This window comes from Carya illinoinensis, chromosome 1, assembly GCF_018687715.1.
Source record: "Carya illinoinensis cultivar Pawnee chromosome 1, C.illinoinensisPawnee_v1, whole genome shotgun sequence".
NCBI classification, from domain to species: domain Eukaryota; kingdom Viridiplantae; phylum Streptophyta; class Magnoliopsida; order Fagales; family Juglandaceae; genus Carya; species Carya illinoinensis.
This window is the reverse complement of record NC_056752.1, coordinates 39319197-39334953: the sequence shown is the minus strand read 5'-3', so window position 1 is coordinate 39334953 and position 15757 is coordinate 39319197. Positions and strand designations below refer to the sequence as shown.

Below are 15757 nucleotides of genomic sequence, written 5' to 3'. Positions count from 1 at the left end.
CTCGGATGGATACATTCATTTGGACTTGAAATGGCTGTCCAAACACAAAAATTCATATTGTTTTTTCCTTCTTCTGAGAGTTATATTTAGTTTGTATGGGAAAAATATAGAACACTGCCTCAACCTCAGTGCACGAGTCCTGCACAATTAACTCGAACCAGATGATCACAAAATGGAAGATTTTCTGTTTCTTGAAGCTATGGAATGCTTCAATTTCTTTGGATGATCCCAAAAGATTAAGCCTTAAATATGAAGAGAATTGATCATTTTTTTTAATTGGCAACTATTGGGAAATTGGAGCCAGTACTCTGCAAGTATAGTACGGTTCATCTTTCTTCATAACGCTTGTATGGAATCTTATAACATTCACTGTTCTCTATTATCAGCTAGAACATCATAAGAAAGCAAACATACAGATCACAGCAGCAAACTCCATTATTTAGCTAGCCAAGACTAGTTAGACTGCGCGCGCAAAAAACAACTTGAAAGCCAGAGGTACAGACGAAGACAAGCTTTTGATTTAGTTGTAGGCATCAGGGTGTGCCAAGAGGTACTCCTCAATAGCCTTAAAAAGGCCAGCTGCCTTTTCTTTGCCAGCCTTAACTTCCTCAGCCTTGATCTCGTGGTTGCCTTTGATGTGGTAGTGGCTGGTGCTCTTCAAGATGGATCCTCCATCAGGGGAAGCCACTATCTTGATCTCGTAAGAGATTTTCTCGAGAACATCCCCCAGAGCATCGCCCTCAATCACGCTGTAGCCGTAAGATAAGTTTGCGTGGTCAATCGCATCGATCTTGTGCTTCACATACTTGAACTGGCTACCTGTAAAATATTGCATGCCCAAGAGTTATTGCTCCTTTTATATAATCCTCATGATGCATGGCCAAAAGTGAGAAAGAGTACTATCTAAAAAAATGAACGCTAGAAACCAACCTTCACCGAAGTTGATCTTCTTGATGGTTCCTGGCCCTCCATCTCCTTCAATTATTTCAGTACTCTTGATGGCTTGAGGTACAACTTTTGGAACAAGGTTGTCACCATCGAGGACAAAGGCCTTGAACAGCTTAGCCGGTGGAATAACTGAGGTAGTCTCTGTTTCATAAGTGAAGACACCCATGATTAGCTAAGAGATTGGAAAAAAGTTAGAGATCAGGAGTTGTTGAGCTTTAGAGAGGTTTTGAGCTTGGAAGATATGAGTACTAGATCAGGTTGATATTTATAGACGGAAAAATATAATTATAAGTATAACTGTACACTAATATGTATATTAATTTAATGTGATTAGTTAAAAAGTATATTTTATTGAAAATAGTACTAATTTAAATTTTGAATATGAATAAATTAATATTGATATACAGATTAGTATGCGACTTTACTTATACATAGCAAAACTCATCGCTTTTACGTATTTTTCACACACTTTACAGATGTGATTGGATAAAATAATTATATTATATTAAAAAAAGTGACGCAACTAATCACATTAATAGAATGTGCAAAAACTACATAAAAATAACTGCATATGATGTTTTTATTGGAGAGAAATGATATTTACAGCCGTGAGTGTGCAAACGTCGTGCAAGCACTTTGAAAAAATTAAATAAATACGTGATTCATATGAAAAGAAAGTTAATTTTTTATAGTGGACCTTATTTTTAATTAAAATGACTGCATAGCACTTACACATTTCACGATTGTATATAGCATTACTCTTTAAAAAATAAAAAAAAAATAAAAATAAACAAAAAGCAAGGAACATGAGATTTGCTAGTTTATAACTTGTTCCACCTATTTTTTGAGCGAAGTTTTTGTGACTTATATATGTGTTTAGTTTATCATGAATGTGAGCACTGTTCGTATAAACAACCACCTATGCATAATTTAAAAGAGTAATGAGTACAAGTTTTAAATAGGCAGATTTCATGTTTTCTATAAAAATATGGATCCTATTTAAAAAGGAAAAGTTTCTATATTTTTCCAATAATTTCTTTATCTTATCTTTTAAAATATATTATTAAAATTTATTTTTTTAATTTTATATATTAATTTTTACAATATATCATATATTAATTTATCTATTTTTTCTTCATATTATTTAAATATTATATTTTTTTTTTTTTTGTATTCATTTCAAATATTTTTAAAAATATTTACACATAAAGAAAAAATGAGAAATCACATGAGGAAAGAAAAAATAATTAAAAATATTTATATTTAATGAATAGGATCATCTACATATAGAGATATTACTGTAGCAAAATGTATAATATTTTTAAAATACAAAATCTAATGAATTAGTATTTTAAGAATATTTTAAAAAATATATATTTTACAAGATTCATTAAGAGTGCTCTAAATACTAGTAATCTACTTGCTTCATAACTCAAAGATACCCATATTTTTCGCAATGAAATCCGTGTAGTACGAAGAAAGGTCAAACAAGGCTGTCTCTCTCTCTCTCTCCAGCATAGTTTTCCACCAGCGCTCGTAGCATTTCCTATAATCTTTTAACTATAATATATATTTCTAATTAAATTACTCCATATTAGACTAATTATCTTAAACTCTAAATAATAATATAATATTATTTTTCATTTTAGATAATATAATATAATTAATCCTAAACTCCAAATAATATTTGTAAATGTTTTTTGTAATTTTTTACAAATACACTTCATATATTAATTAATAACTTTATTAAAAAATAAAATTATTATTTTTCAACTATTTTTTCCCTCAATGTAATTATTCAATAAATCTATTTTATCAACCATTTACCTAACAATTATATATACATAAATTTCTGGTCTGTGATCTAATCTATGCCTACTTTGTAAAAATTCATGCATGATCTGTGTTTGTCTGTGCTGGTTTGTGAGCATAATTTTTACATAAAAATTATAATGCTAATTTATCCAATACTCAAAAGCTAATTAATTAATAGCATGCATGCGATCCAACCCAATGCTTTTATCAAAAGAACAACAATCTACAAACCGGGGGAAAGTGAGCAACATGTTGATAAAGAAATGATAAAATAATACTTAATCCTTGTATAGTGCCTGGCCATAGATGGAGAGCACCAAAGATTTACTGTAGTTGAAATGTAAAACTTTTCAAGTTTGGCTAGGCCAACACAGGGGATTTTTATTATATTTCTCTTCAATTTGCACATGCATAGTCATTGCCAGTGCTCTCAAATTGTTTCACCAAAAAAGTTTTTTCTTCCACCGCCCCTCGCGCTCGGGTGGGAGGGAGGGGTGGGGGGGTGTCGGTGCTTAATACAGCTCCTCCCACCCCCTCCTCTCTGGCTAAGGTCTTTATTTCTGGTTATTTATGTTTTTTTCTTTTACTGTTTTAGTTTTATTCCATTAATATTGTTCAACTTTGCCAATCTGTTGCTTTTCGGCGACCTAGGGATGACATGTGCCCCTTCATCAGCTTCTCTATTTGCCTATCATCAAGCTAATGGAAGAAATCTGCCCATTCAAGCGGCTCATACACCTCATGCACGACTTCTGCTGTACGTGGCATTCACCCGTCCGTGCCTCGGAGAGCTTTCTACCATCACAGGCAACAATTTTGAGATCAAGGACTTCGGATCTTCTAGATTCGACTATTCTCTTTTCTCTAGTTGTGGTGCATGGCCTGCACGAGCTACTACAGCCAGTTCCGTCCCCTCGTTGGCGATTCATCATAGTTTTCAGTTGCTACACTATGTTCCCTATTACCCTAACCAAGGCCCGAGTAAAAGTGGATATGATAGTTCCTTCCGACCAGTTTAGACCAACACGTTGCAGCACAACCCTCAGTACTATGGCTTCTAGCTGCAGTTTTATAATCTATTCATCAAATTATTTTAAAATCGTCACCAAATAGTCTTCCCTTATGGGAATTGAGTGGGAGCCAATTTTTTGGCTCCGATCACCCCTTTTGTTCTTTGTTTTTTGTGTTATAATGTGTGTTGACTTTAGAAAGACTGCATGGGACTTCCACCCCATCAAACTTGTATCTTAGATCCATTAGTTAATTTATGAATATCTTATTTGCAGAGAAAAAAAATCGGTGTAGTATTGTTTCTACATACCCGATAGAGTGAATTAGTCACAAATTAAATGGAAAATTAGAAATAACTAATGATCCAAGACTAACTCAAATATTACATGAAAGTTGAAAAAGTCGTAATTAACCATGCATCTTAATTCGTCGTTGTTATAATGGCTTTGACACATGCGTATATGCATGCATGCCATTTTAACCATAGTTAGGGTTTTAAGATTAAGGTGAGATATAGATAGTGAATTGAGATGAGATAATCAGTTGAAAGTTGAATAAAATATTATTAAAATAATATTTTTTAATATTATTATTATTTTGTGACTTGATAAAATTGAATTATTTATTATATTTTGTACAGAAATTTAATAAAGTTGTAATCCAAACTATTTAATTTTCGATCCTCTACCTTATTTTCTCGAGCTCTATTTTTTTTTTAATTTGTTATAAAATATTATCAGATAGAAACCTCAAAGCTCAAGTAGTTTTGACGGCCGTTCTGATCTAGAACATTAATCATTTTTTCACAGACTATACTTGTCTTTTGGACATTCTATATGTGTATGTATATATAGACATATATATAGACATATATATATACACGGCCAACATATTTTATGTTGATAAATTAAGACATGAGTGTCAATATGACAACTCAATATTCTATTTTCAACGCCTTAAGATGATTAAGAAAGATATTTCCAGACATTATACGTACCAATCTTTTTATTTGGATTAATTTTTGGCGCAATCCCCTGTCTTGTCCTTTTATGGATTTATCACCCTTTTTTTCCTTATCTTTGAGGGTTGGCCTTCTGTGCTTTAATCGTTTTCGACAAAAATTTTTGTCGGAAGAAATTCATTTTCGTACCAAATTAGTTAATTTTATTACAAATATCTAGTCTAAAATAGGTACTTTTCTTGTATTACGTGACAAATTTTATATTTAAAAAGTAAAAAAAAATTATATAGCAACCTACACTACAAAAAAATAGATATTTTGATTGTTAATAATCTTTCTTATTATTATAAATTAATCGCAAAAATCTGTTTTTCTTACCGAGCAAAAGGTTATAAGACATGCATGCAAGCTTATCGCCGCAGGGTTCATAAATCCATGCATTACTGTTAATAAACCATGATACGTGCAGCTAGAATACAGCATTCGCTTAATTTTACCCATCATAAGCAAGTACTAAAATGATTAATTTTGAGACACAATTTTCATTATACTATTGTATTAATTAAAGTAATGCAACGTAGAATATATATTATCTCAATCAACAGCAAAATACAGCATTCGCTTAATTTAAACTCTTCCAACTAGCTAGTACAACATCACAAAGCTGATGATCACAACTGCATGCAACCTCTTTTATATAATCAGAAACCCCAAAACCAATATTTGATATAAACACAACATAAAGCCACGACTTATAAGTTTGCTTATGATTGAGCAGACACGATCGATCGATCAAGCTTAATTTAGTTGTAGGCATCAGGATGTGCCAAGAGGTAGCCCTCAACAGCCTTGAAAAGACCAGCTGCCTTTTCTTTGCCAGCCTTAACTTGCTCTTCCTTGATCTCGTGGTCGCCTATGGTGTGGTAGTGGCTTATGCTCTTCAAGATGGATCCTCCATCAGGAGATGCCACTATCTTGATCTCATAAGAGATTTTCTCGATTATGTTGCTCAAAGCATCACCCTCGATTATGCTGTAGCCATATGTAAAGTTCGTGTGGTCAACTTCATCGATCTTATGCTTCACGTACTTGAATTGGCTGCCTGAAAACATAGGGAAAGAAAAACACTTATTAATTTACATATAAGGCTATGATAGCTAAAAGAATGTGTATGTTAGTAGTGCTAGCTGAACAAATTAACGAGATGGCCTGGAAACGAACCTTCGCCAAAGGTAATCTTCTTGATGGTTCCAGGCCCTCCATTTCCTTCAATGATTTCAGAAGCCTGAATGGCCTGAGGTACAACCTTTGGGATGAGGTTGTCTGCATCAAGGATGAAGGCCTTGAACAACTTAGCCGGTGGGATAACAGAGGTGGACTCAGTTTCATAAGTGAAAACACCCATGTTGAGCTAAGATCGAGTTTGGAAGTGATCAAAGGTACTATATATGATGAGGATTGATAGACCTTTAGAGAGTTTTTGAGCTTGGGAGATAATGAGTACTAGAGGTGGTATATATAGAGTACTGAGTACCGATCAAGGGCGTACCTTGTAGTAGTAGTATGAAAGTGTTCCTTTTTTCTTTATCCCACGCCTAGAAGTTGAGTAGTTTCAAATATTCCTTTGGGTGTTCCCACTAGGAAATTGAATCCTGATTTTCTAAGAGAAGAATATTTAAATTGGTCAAAGAAAAGCACCTACTGGAAATATTTAATTATAATAAGAATTTTAAAAAAGACCCAAGTACTGATCCCAGATGTTTTAATGCTAATATCAAGTGTTCCTCATGAATATTAAAGTAAATAGCTCTTATATATACATGTGTGAAGAGAACAAAACAATTAGGGATTATGAGCACTTTCTACATGACTTAATGCTCAAATAGTACTTTGGGCTAACCATGATCACAGTAATTAAGAAAATAAGGGTAAAAACTTGTCTAGCACTTTCATAGTTTGAACTTAATTTATGAGTACTTCTTACATGAATTAATGCTTAAATGCATGTTTCAAGCAAATTAAACCACTAGTTTCAGATTGATTGATGTCTTCAGTCATCACCATCATGTAGTTGATGGGTATTTTCGTGTTTTATATGGAGTATGAAAAAGTTGAATACTTTTTTTTTTTTGGTTAAAAAATTAATTAAATATGTCAACGACTCTTGCATGCAGCATTTTGCAATTTTCCAAGACTTGAAAATTAACGTCTTGGATTCAAGGATGGCTGCTGCTAGTCAACAAATCCCACCAATAACATTATATTCTTTCAATACAAGAACAGGAGGCTTGATTTCCACACACAAACAGACTTTAAACAAGTTGCTTTCATACGGTACGTATAAAAACGAAGACATAATTAAAAGCGACAGTGACGGCATATATATTTCGCCGTCCAACGAATTTCCTTTCATTTAATTTTTTACTTTCCTTTTTACTAAAAGATGTTTAATTTCTGAAATGGTGAGAAATTAAAGATCTACGTACAGAAACCATAAGAAAAGGGTTTTGATTTGTATATGGATCCGTGTACGAGTGTACACGATCGACCAGTACTGTACAATGATTTGCCCTGCATAGGAAAAAAGAGAGTCCCTACAGCCACCTATTCGGGATTTGGTCCGATCAGAGTGAACACTTATCTTATTCTTATCCCATTATGATGTAACACTTATTATCAATCTAATTTGTACGTATTTTAAAAAAAATAAAGGATCGAGATAATTAGTGATGGAAAGTGCCACAATTATAAAATGGAATAAAAGTGGGATAAGGGAGTATATTATATGGCAATGCTCTAGGAAAAAAAGGTTCCAAGGAGAAAACGTATGAGCCTATAAAAGAGTGAGTTTTTCCCTACTTAGGAAATATTAGAGAGAATACATCAATTATTTAACAAGAGAAATAATTTATACAAATTTTAAATAGATAAATATTTTTACACGTACAGTCTATTAATTTGTTTAAAAAAAATGAATCTCGTCTTGAAAAAGTGTTAAAAAAATCTATTATTTTCAGTATGATCCATTTTTTTTTAATAGAAGCCCTAAGCATAAGTACTTGTTTATTTATAACTAGACTTACTCATTTGACAATGCTTGTTATCTAAATCCTCATCTTACCTATTTTTGCTAGATGAATCCTCCTCTTGAGTCCTCTTACCAACAAACATCGATATCTCTCTCTTTCTTTTTGTTTTGTGTGTGTGTGTTTTTATTTTTTTTTTCTGTTTTTTTTTTCTTTTTTCTTTTTTTTTCCTGATCAGACAAGTCCTTTTCACTTAATCAGAAATTCTAGAAACCCTTTTGATTTTGATAAAGATGGTGTCGTCTTTAGCAATGTGAAAAGGTCAAATACATTAATAATGATCGAGTGGCTCTGCAGCCACCGAATTTTATTTTTTTTACTTTTTATATATATGTTTTTTTTAACATCATGTCTTCCTCTTTCGTCCGTTCACCACATCATGTCTTTCCTAGTTTGTCATGTCTTCCTTTCTACCTCTTGTTTTTCATTCCTATGTATTCAGTCAAAAAAAAAAAAAATTCTCAACGTTTTATAGCATTCTTATTAGTTTGACCAATTTTATCTTTAAATTTAGCTAATATTAATATTTTTTATATTTATTTATTCTATCTAAATTCAATCCCCACATTAAATTAGTCATTTATTTTCTATATAATAATAAATATTACTAAGTTAATATTTGTTTAAAAAAATTTATTTTTATCATATTTTATAATTCTATCAATTTAATATTATTAATAATTATATTATAATTAAATTAATATTAAAAAAACATATTTTCAAAGGTCATTTAATCATTTGAAATGAAAGTGTAGAATATTTTAATTGGTGAAACGAAAGTATAGAATATTTTAATATTTTAATTGGTGAAATGAAAGTGTAGGAGTGAGAAAATAATATTTTAATTTTTGGTGAATGAAAGTAGTCTGCTATATTTAGCCAATCACTATAGTAAAAGTATAAAATATTTTAGATTTGCCTAATCTAATGTGGATCTTTTTTATACAAATAATTCAAATTTTGACCAACATTATCGCGCGTTTGACCAAGCCAATGAAAATGCTCTCAAGATGATGAAAAGGATTTGAAAGCATGCAGTCATATCCCTGACCATATATATATAACCACAGCAATACTTATAATCATTTTTGTGAATTTCATTTTGTATCCCAAATTAATATTAGTCGGTCATTGACACGCCTGCTCGCGCGTTTCGACAAACAAGGTTTCAATATCTTTAACGTAATGGAATAGATCGATAATAATGGAAGAGTACTACGTGGGACAACAATTCATGTCATGTAAATATTAAATAACATCCATATATGATTTTCATTATATGTATACAAAGCCAAGTAATTAATACAGAAACCAAAGCAGATTTCTAGACTATTACTGCAAACTCGATCCTTTATTATCCCAAGCCCAAATTCCAGTACGTAGTATCGGCTGGCTAGATTGAAAAACAAACGCACATGAACAAAATGCAACCCACAAGCAGTACGTACTCACGATTCCAAGGGACACAAAAAACAAGCAGCTTAATTAATAATTTAATTGTAGGCATCAGGGTGTGCCACGAGGTAGGCCTCAACAGCCTTGAACAGCCCAGCAGCTTTGTCTTTCCCAGCCTTAACGTGCTCTTCCTTGATCTCGTGGTCGCCTTTGGTGTGGTAATGGCTGATGTTCTTCAAGATGGATCCTCCATTTGGGGAAGCCACTATCTTGATCTCGTATGAGATTTTCTCGATTATCCCGCTCAGAGCATCACCTTCAATCACGCTGTAGTTATATGTGCAGTTTGCTTCGTCAATCGCGTCGATTCTGTGCTTCACATACTTGAATTGGCTACCTGAAAACAGGACCCATTTTACTTTAACATTTAAAGAAAGACACTGCTTTTGGAAGTATTGAATATAATGTTTAATTATATAATTTTAGTGATCAGGGAAAGATCCTGATATGAATAATGTATACGGTACCTGTGTAGACTTTTTTTTGCCTAGCTACTAGCTAGAATGTAATTAAGGATAGTACTTTCAAAATAATACTGGTTATGTAGACAAATGAAGATAATTAGATTAATAGAAACTAATTATTAACCTTCGCCAAAGGTGATCTTCTTAATGGTTCCGGGTCCTCCATTTCCTTCAATAATTTCAGTGCTTTTAACAGCCTGAGGTACAACCTTTGGGATGAGGTTGTCGGCATCAAGGACAAACGACTTGAACAACTTAGCCGGTGAGATGATGGAGGTGGACTCGGTCTCGTAAGTGAAAACACCCATTATGATAACGTCCTAAGACTCGAGATTTGGTAAAATTAAGAGATAAGTTTTGTGTTGGTGATGAGGAGTGAGTACTACTTGAGGTTGGCCGGTATTTATAAACTGAAGCTGAATGTTTAGTACTTGGCCCCTTCATGTGCCTTGTGGATCAAACAGTACATACGTACTAATTATTTTTATTATATTTGATTTTTTTTTTTTTCTTATGTCTCCACTATGACAAGGACAATTAATATTTCTCTAAATCCACGAAAATGGTTTGTTATTTAGTCAAAGAAAGCAGGCACCTCAGCAAATTATCCATTAAAAAACCCATTTCCATATTATAAATATGATTTGCTGTATGGAAAAAGACTTTTTTTTCAAAAAGAAAAAAACTTTTCAACTTGTAGATGGAATTACTTTAGAGAGTACGCTATCTAGAAGTGATGAATTTTGCGTACCTATATAGATTTTTCAAACTGGGCCTATGCGAAGAACGACTTGAAGCTTGACTTTGATCATTCGGCAATGGCTGGCCGGCGTCGGTCAACATTGTCCATCCTTTTCCTTTTTTCGGTTTCACAATGATTTTCTTATTGGGGACTCCTAAGTTTTATTACATGAGAAAATGGAACTGCTCGTATTAGATCGATGGCTTAAAAATCTCCCCCAATTTAGCACCATTAAAGAGGTGGGTGTTTATTTTAATTGCGATATTAGTCCAATATGTCTACATATAAATCTTATACAATGAAATTTTCAACTTGATATAATACATACATCATTTACTTTGTAATAAAAACAATTTTACAATAGATCACATTAAATTATGTAAAAGTGCATAAATTTTATTGTGCAAGATTTATGTCTACATCGAACCTTTCTAGTCGGACAATATTATATGTACATGAGACTCCTTCGTTTCTTATATATGAAAGATCAATAGAGACAATTCGTGTAGAATTTTTTCTTTTCTCGTACGTCATTACATTCCCTCATAAATTTTATCATGTAAACTTTAAGTCGAAAAGTTTATATCTATTTTAATTTATTTGCTCATTTCATTTTGTCTACCGAACAAACCTTTCAGTTCTCTTTCTAATCCAATAAAAGGCCATTCAAGTCTACGTCCAAGTTTCCAACAGGAAACAAAAATTAAAATTAAAATTAAAAATTAAAAAAAATAAAAATAAAAAAAATACCATTTGCTCTTGTTTAGTCACAGTATCATCTTGGTACGTAGTTCAATGATCTTTTTGTTCTCCTAACAAATCGTGGCTAGTACTCTTGGTCTCTCTCAAATCACCTAAATTTTATGAGGTATCTCATGATGAATGCTAAACAGTAACTAGCACTACAGTACTTTTGTTTGGATGCTAAGACTGTCTCAAATTATATGTAAATAATTTGTAAATAGAAGTGAAATGTTTGTAAATAATATTAAAGTGGTCTGAAAATATCTGAGAACATGAGTTGTGCTCCCAAACAAGCCTAAGGGAAAAGAAACTCAATTAAAATTTGAAAATTAATGTGCTAACGTTGGTTAACGTATTGTTTTTATATATAAAACAAGAGAAATTGCTAGGTTTGGGACTTTAGCCTTGACCACTGGAGAAGACCAGCAAAGCTACAACTGATCAGTACATGTTACCAACCATTCTAATCTAATAATGATGGCGAGAGTTCAAACTTATTCAGCAAGCAATTAATTAGTTGGGTTAGTTTCATTTTCAATTGACTTTGAAAGTTGCGTATTTTTTACCCTAGTGAAATTAAATAAGGGGCTATTTGGATTGAAAAATCATCTCATCTCATTATTATAATTTTTCTAAATTTTCACATAAAATATAATAAACAATTTAATTATTTTCAAATCTCAATTCAACTATTCCAAATTTTAAAACATTAATAGTATTAAAAAATAATATTCTATTCAACTTTCATCTAAAACTATCTCATCTCATCTCACAATCCGAATAACCCGTAAAGCCTAAAGGGGGAAATGTTGGACCAAACATTTTTAGTAGGACCGTCGTTAACAAAATAACCCCTAGAATATATTTTAATAATTCCCCCAAGTTTTTAAGGGGAACCTCATTTAACATATATAATTCATTACTGATGGTCTATATTGCACTCCAAATTACTAAAACATACATGTTACCCCATTCAAGTATTAAAAAAAAGTTGCATTATGCATCATCAATTAAACTTAACTTACATGTAACATATTACCCATTTTTCATCAATCTTAATGGCTAGAATTAGAATATTGCAATATTTTGCAGTTTTTATATAGTTGGAATATGGTTCGATGTGTAAATTTTAATAATTCAAGGTTACAAAGTATAAAACATTTAAATAATTAGAGGGCACAAGCACAATAGAAAAAGTTGTTTAATTGGAATGTTTGAGACATCTTTATGTAGGGAATAAGGAAGTACCAGTACTAGTCTTGCAACAAAACTAGTGCAAAAGCAAAAATGGTCTGTTATTTCCCTTGTTCCTATGTTAATCTTGGTTTCTTGCCTTGTGTATTTTTCCCTAAATCATTATGGAGTGATCTGGTGTTTGATCTTGTAAGTGTGCATGCCGTAAATAAATATAGGCCATTGGTTTTCGTATTGAGGGTCAACTCATCGTCAAGCAATAGGTAAAGATTTCAGATAGCCTTGATTGACAATTGCAAATTATGTGAGAGTTGTACTGATGAACCGTAGCAAAAATTCAAATAAGAATTGAGAGTGAAATATGCTGCCGATTGATTGCTCTGTGCGTGAACAAGTGAAAATATTTGAAGCACACATCTGATAATGTAACACCTACATCCAACAAAATACAACTGATACGTGAAAATGGATCATGAAAGATTAAATCCCCCCCCCCTCTCCACAAAAACAAAAAAAAAAAAACAAAAAAGACAATAGAAAACCAAATAGAAGAAGAGAAAAAAAGAATATTGATCTCACAACACTTAAGAAAATGTTGGGTTAGAAAGCCTGGTTTTTAGCTGAGGAGATGTCAAGCCGAGAGGTTGTTCTACTCTCACTCGACAAGGAGCTTGAATGAAGCTTAGGTAGAAAATTCACTCGAGATGCATTTGACAGTTGGCTCAAGTGAATGTTGGATAGATTGTTTGCTAGAGCGAATAATCTTGTTTTGCCGCCTTATTCTAACGACATACACCATATATATGTTATGTTTATGTTCAAAATATGGAAGATTGAATAGAGTGAAACAGCATAAACAATGAGAGGTGTCTTGTGAGATTAGATTGAGAGAGGGAGAGAGAAAAACAGCGAACTTGAGAATTCTAATGAGAGAAAAAGCCTTAGAGAGAGAGTTAAGATTTTTGAGTAGAGTGAAGCTCTTGTAACTCATTATGTGTTGTAAATCTCCTATGAATAAAATCATCTACAGCTCTATAGACGTAAGCAAATTGTCGAACCATGTAAATCTTGTATTGTATGATTGTGTTTGATTTTTTATTGATTCTTGTATTTTTTTCACATTTGTTTCATTGTCTATCTTATTATCATTGTTTGTGGGTGTGGTGTTATTTCATCAACAGAAAATAGTTGCTTGAACTTTAGTAATAGAACATGTTCTTTAAAGCAAGGCTCGAAAAAAAGATTCTATTTAGGTCAATTCAAATTGAATTAGCCATAAACCAAACCGATTTCAATAAGCTTTTTGAATCATTCGCTCAACCGATTTAATCGACCAATTTAAGCCGATTCTAGCCGATTTTAGATTCAAACCGATACAAACTTGCATTTATCTTTAAATTGTCTAACAATTTCGTTTTTTTTTTTTTCCTATAAAAAAAAGATGGAACTTAACATATATATTAACTTTTTCATCATTGTATTCAATAAGAAAAATTAAAAGATAAAACATGTAGTTCATTTTTTTTAGTTGGAAAAAAAATAGGAAATGAATGTCAAGTGCTTATAACTTAATGGACTTATCTTCTTTGGATATGAGGTAAAAAAATGTTGATCGTTGAAGTTAAATACATAAATTGCGTGTTTATTGAAACTATTTGGGTTCATATCATTTTTTTATTGGCACTAGTCAATGAATTTATACTTTATACTTATTTATACATGATATTAAATGTTTGAATTTCATTATATATGATTTTTAATACTTTTCATCAACATTGGAATAACTTATTCAATTTTTTGAATCGTCTGATTCATTGAATTGGTCATATCCCAATTCCGATTTTTCAAGTCTTACTTTAAAGAATTTTTTAAAAAAAAATCTATAAATTTGAAATATTAGGACCCCATAAAGCAATTATTTTTTAAAATTCCATCTCAAGAGTTGGTAGCATTAAATTCGAAGAAACAAGTTTTCAACAGTATTAAAAGTCAAGTATAGAAGAATTACAAGGATAGAAAGAGAAAATACTGCCGCAATCAGGGAATGAAATCATACTTAAAGTTGTTGTCCAATCAATTCCAGCCTACTCTATGAGTTGTTTCAAACTTCCCAATAGTTTCTGTAAGGATCTTGAGCAATTAATGGCACAATTTTGGTGGGGACAAAAGTATGATGAAAGAAGAATACATTGAATGTGTTGGATTAAATTGTGTAAATCTAAGTTTGATGGGAGGGTGGGTTTTCATTGTTGGAAGACTTTAATCTTGCTTTACTTGCAAAACAAGGTTAGAGATTGATTTATCATACAAATTCTTTGTTTTATAAGGTTTTAAAGTAAAGTATTTCCCTCACTCTTATTTCTTTGATTCTACACTGGGTCATCATCCTTCTTATACTTGAAGGGGGATAAATCAATCTTAAGGGATCCTACAACAAGGTTGTAAGTGGAGAGTTGGCAATGGTCAGCAAGTTAAACTTTGACAAGATTGATGGCTAAATTGTGTATAAAATCAGCATATAGAAGAGTGTCAAGGTACAAGCCTAATTATGTGGAGGGTGAAAGCTCCACTGCTATTGTTTAAAAAAGAGTTTGGAAATTCATATGGACTATAAATTCTCCAAGTAAAATAAAGCAGTTTGCATGGAGATTATGTCATGATATCCTTTATACTATATATTTGCTTAAAAAAAGACATGTAGAGATTGAGGTTTGTTGTCCTCTATGTAAGAAAAATGTTGAAATTTCTCATCATGCAATATTCTCTTGTGAGCAAATTCAAGAGGTATGGGTAAGACAATTTCCAACCCTCTTTTCTAATTTTCATTTACTTCATGATGTTGATGTGAATCTATCTCATTTGTTAGTGAAAGACAATCTAGATGTTGTGAAGTTTTTTACTACTGCATGCAGTTTCTGGATTAGACAGAATTTCATAGTTTTCCAACATAAACATGTTGCTTCAAATATTGTTGTACAAAGTGGATTACATCTGCTTCAAAGTTTTCAGAATGTACATTCTCATCGTTTACCAGTGGCTAGAGAAAGATGTCTTCAATGGCAAAAATCACCACTTGATGGTATCAAATTAAATGTGGATGGATCTTTGTTTTCTAAGTTGAATAAATTAGGTGTGTGTGTTGTTTTACGCGATCATTCAGGTTCTCTTTTAATGGTTGTATGTAATGTTGTAAGAGGAGAGTGTTCTGTTAAGACTATTGAAGCTCTTACTATTTTAAGGGGATTGAAATTTATTTCTCATATGAGTTTTCCAAGATTAATAGTCGAGACGAATTCACAAATCATTGTTGAAATGTTGAATGCTAAGGAGGAGGTAT

At 32.0% G+C, this 15757-nt stretch overlaps 3 protein-coding genes across 3 annotated transcripts; all 3 read right to left on the bottom strand.

The window, feature by feature from the left end:
* Positions 1-315: 315 nt before the first annotated feature.
* LOC122318440 (major allergen Pru ar 1-like) lies at positions 316-1194 on the bottom strand. The gene is made up of 2 exons (XM_043135792.1): positions 931-1194; positions 316-819 (listed from the first exon to the last, which is right to left on the bottom strand). Exons 1-2 carry the CDS (start codon positions 1112-1114, stop codon positions 521-523), a joined length of 483 nt encoding a protein of 160 aa, XP_042991726.1. The 5' UTR covers positions 1115-1194; the 3' UTR covers positions 316-520.
* Positions 1195-5293: 4099 nt separating this feature from the next.
* Positions 5294-6244, bottom strand: LOC122318429 (major allergen Pru ar 1-like). Its single transcript, XM_043135765.1, has 2 exons — positions 5957-6244; positions 5294-5837 (listed from the first exon to the last, which is right to left on the bottom strand). Exons 1-2 carry the CDS (start codon positions 6138-6140, stop codon positions 5539-5541), a joined length of 483 nt encoding a protein of 160 aa, XP_042991699.1. The 5' UTR covers positions 6141-6244; the 3' UTR covers positions 5294-5538.
* Positions 6245-9056: 2812 nt separating this feature from the next.
* LOC122318424 (major allergen Pru ar 1-like) lies at positions 9057-10129 on the bottom strand. Its single transcript, XM_043135752.1, has 2 exons — positions 9865-10129; positions 9057-9613 (listed from the first exon to the last, which is right to left on the bottom strand). The coding sequence occupies exons 1-2, from the start codon at positions 10046-10048 to the stop codon at positions 9315-9317; spliced, it is 483 nt and encodes a 160-aa protein (XP_042991686.1). The 5' UTR covers positions 10049-10129; the 3' UTR covers positions 9057-9314.
* Positions 10130-15757: the final 5628 nt, after the last annotated feature.

Coding starts and splice junctions, on each gene's coding strand:
- LOC122318440 (XM_043135792.1), bottom strand. CDS start 1,114: ATGGGTGTCTTCACTTATGAAACAGAGACTACCTCAGTTATTCCACCG. Junction 820..930: donor GAAGATCAACTTCGGTGAAG/GTTGGTTTCTAG, acceptor AATATTTTACAG/GTAGCCAGTTCAAGTATGTG.
- LOC122318429 (XM_043135765.1), bottom strand. CDS start 6,140: ATGGGTGTTTTCACTTATGAAACTGAGTCCACCTCTGTTATCCCACCG. Junction 5,838..5,956: donor GAAGATTACCTTTGGCGAAG/GTTCGTTTCCAG, acceptor CTATGTTTTCAG/GCAGCCAATTCAAGTACGTG.
- LOC122318424 (XM_043135752.1), bottom strand. CDS start 10,048: ATGGGTGTTTTCACTTACGAGACCGAGTCCACCTCCATCATCTCACCG. Junction 9,614..9,864: donor GAAGATCACCTTTGGCGAAG/GTTAATAATTAG, acceptor TCCTGTTTTCAG/GTAGCCAATTCAAGTATGTG.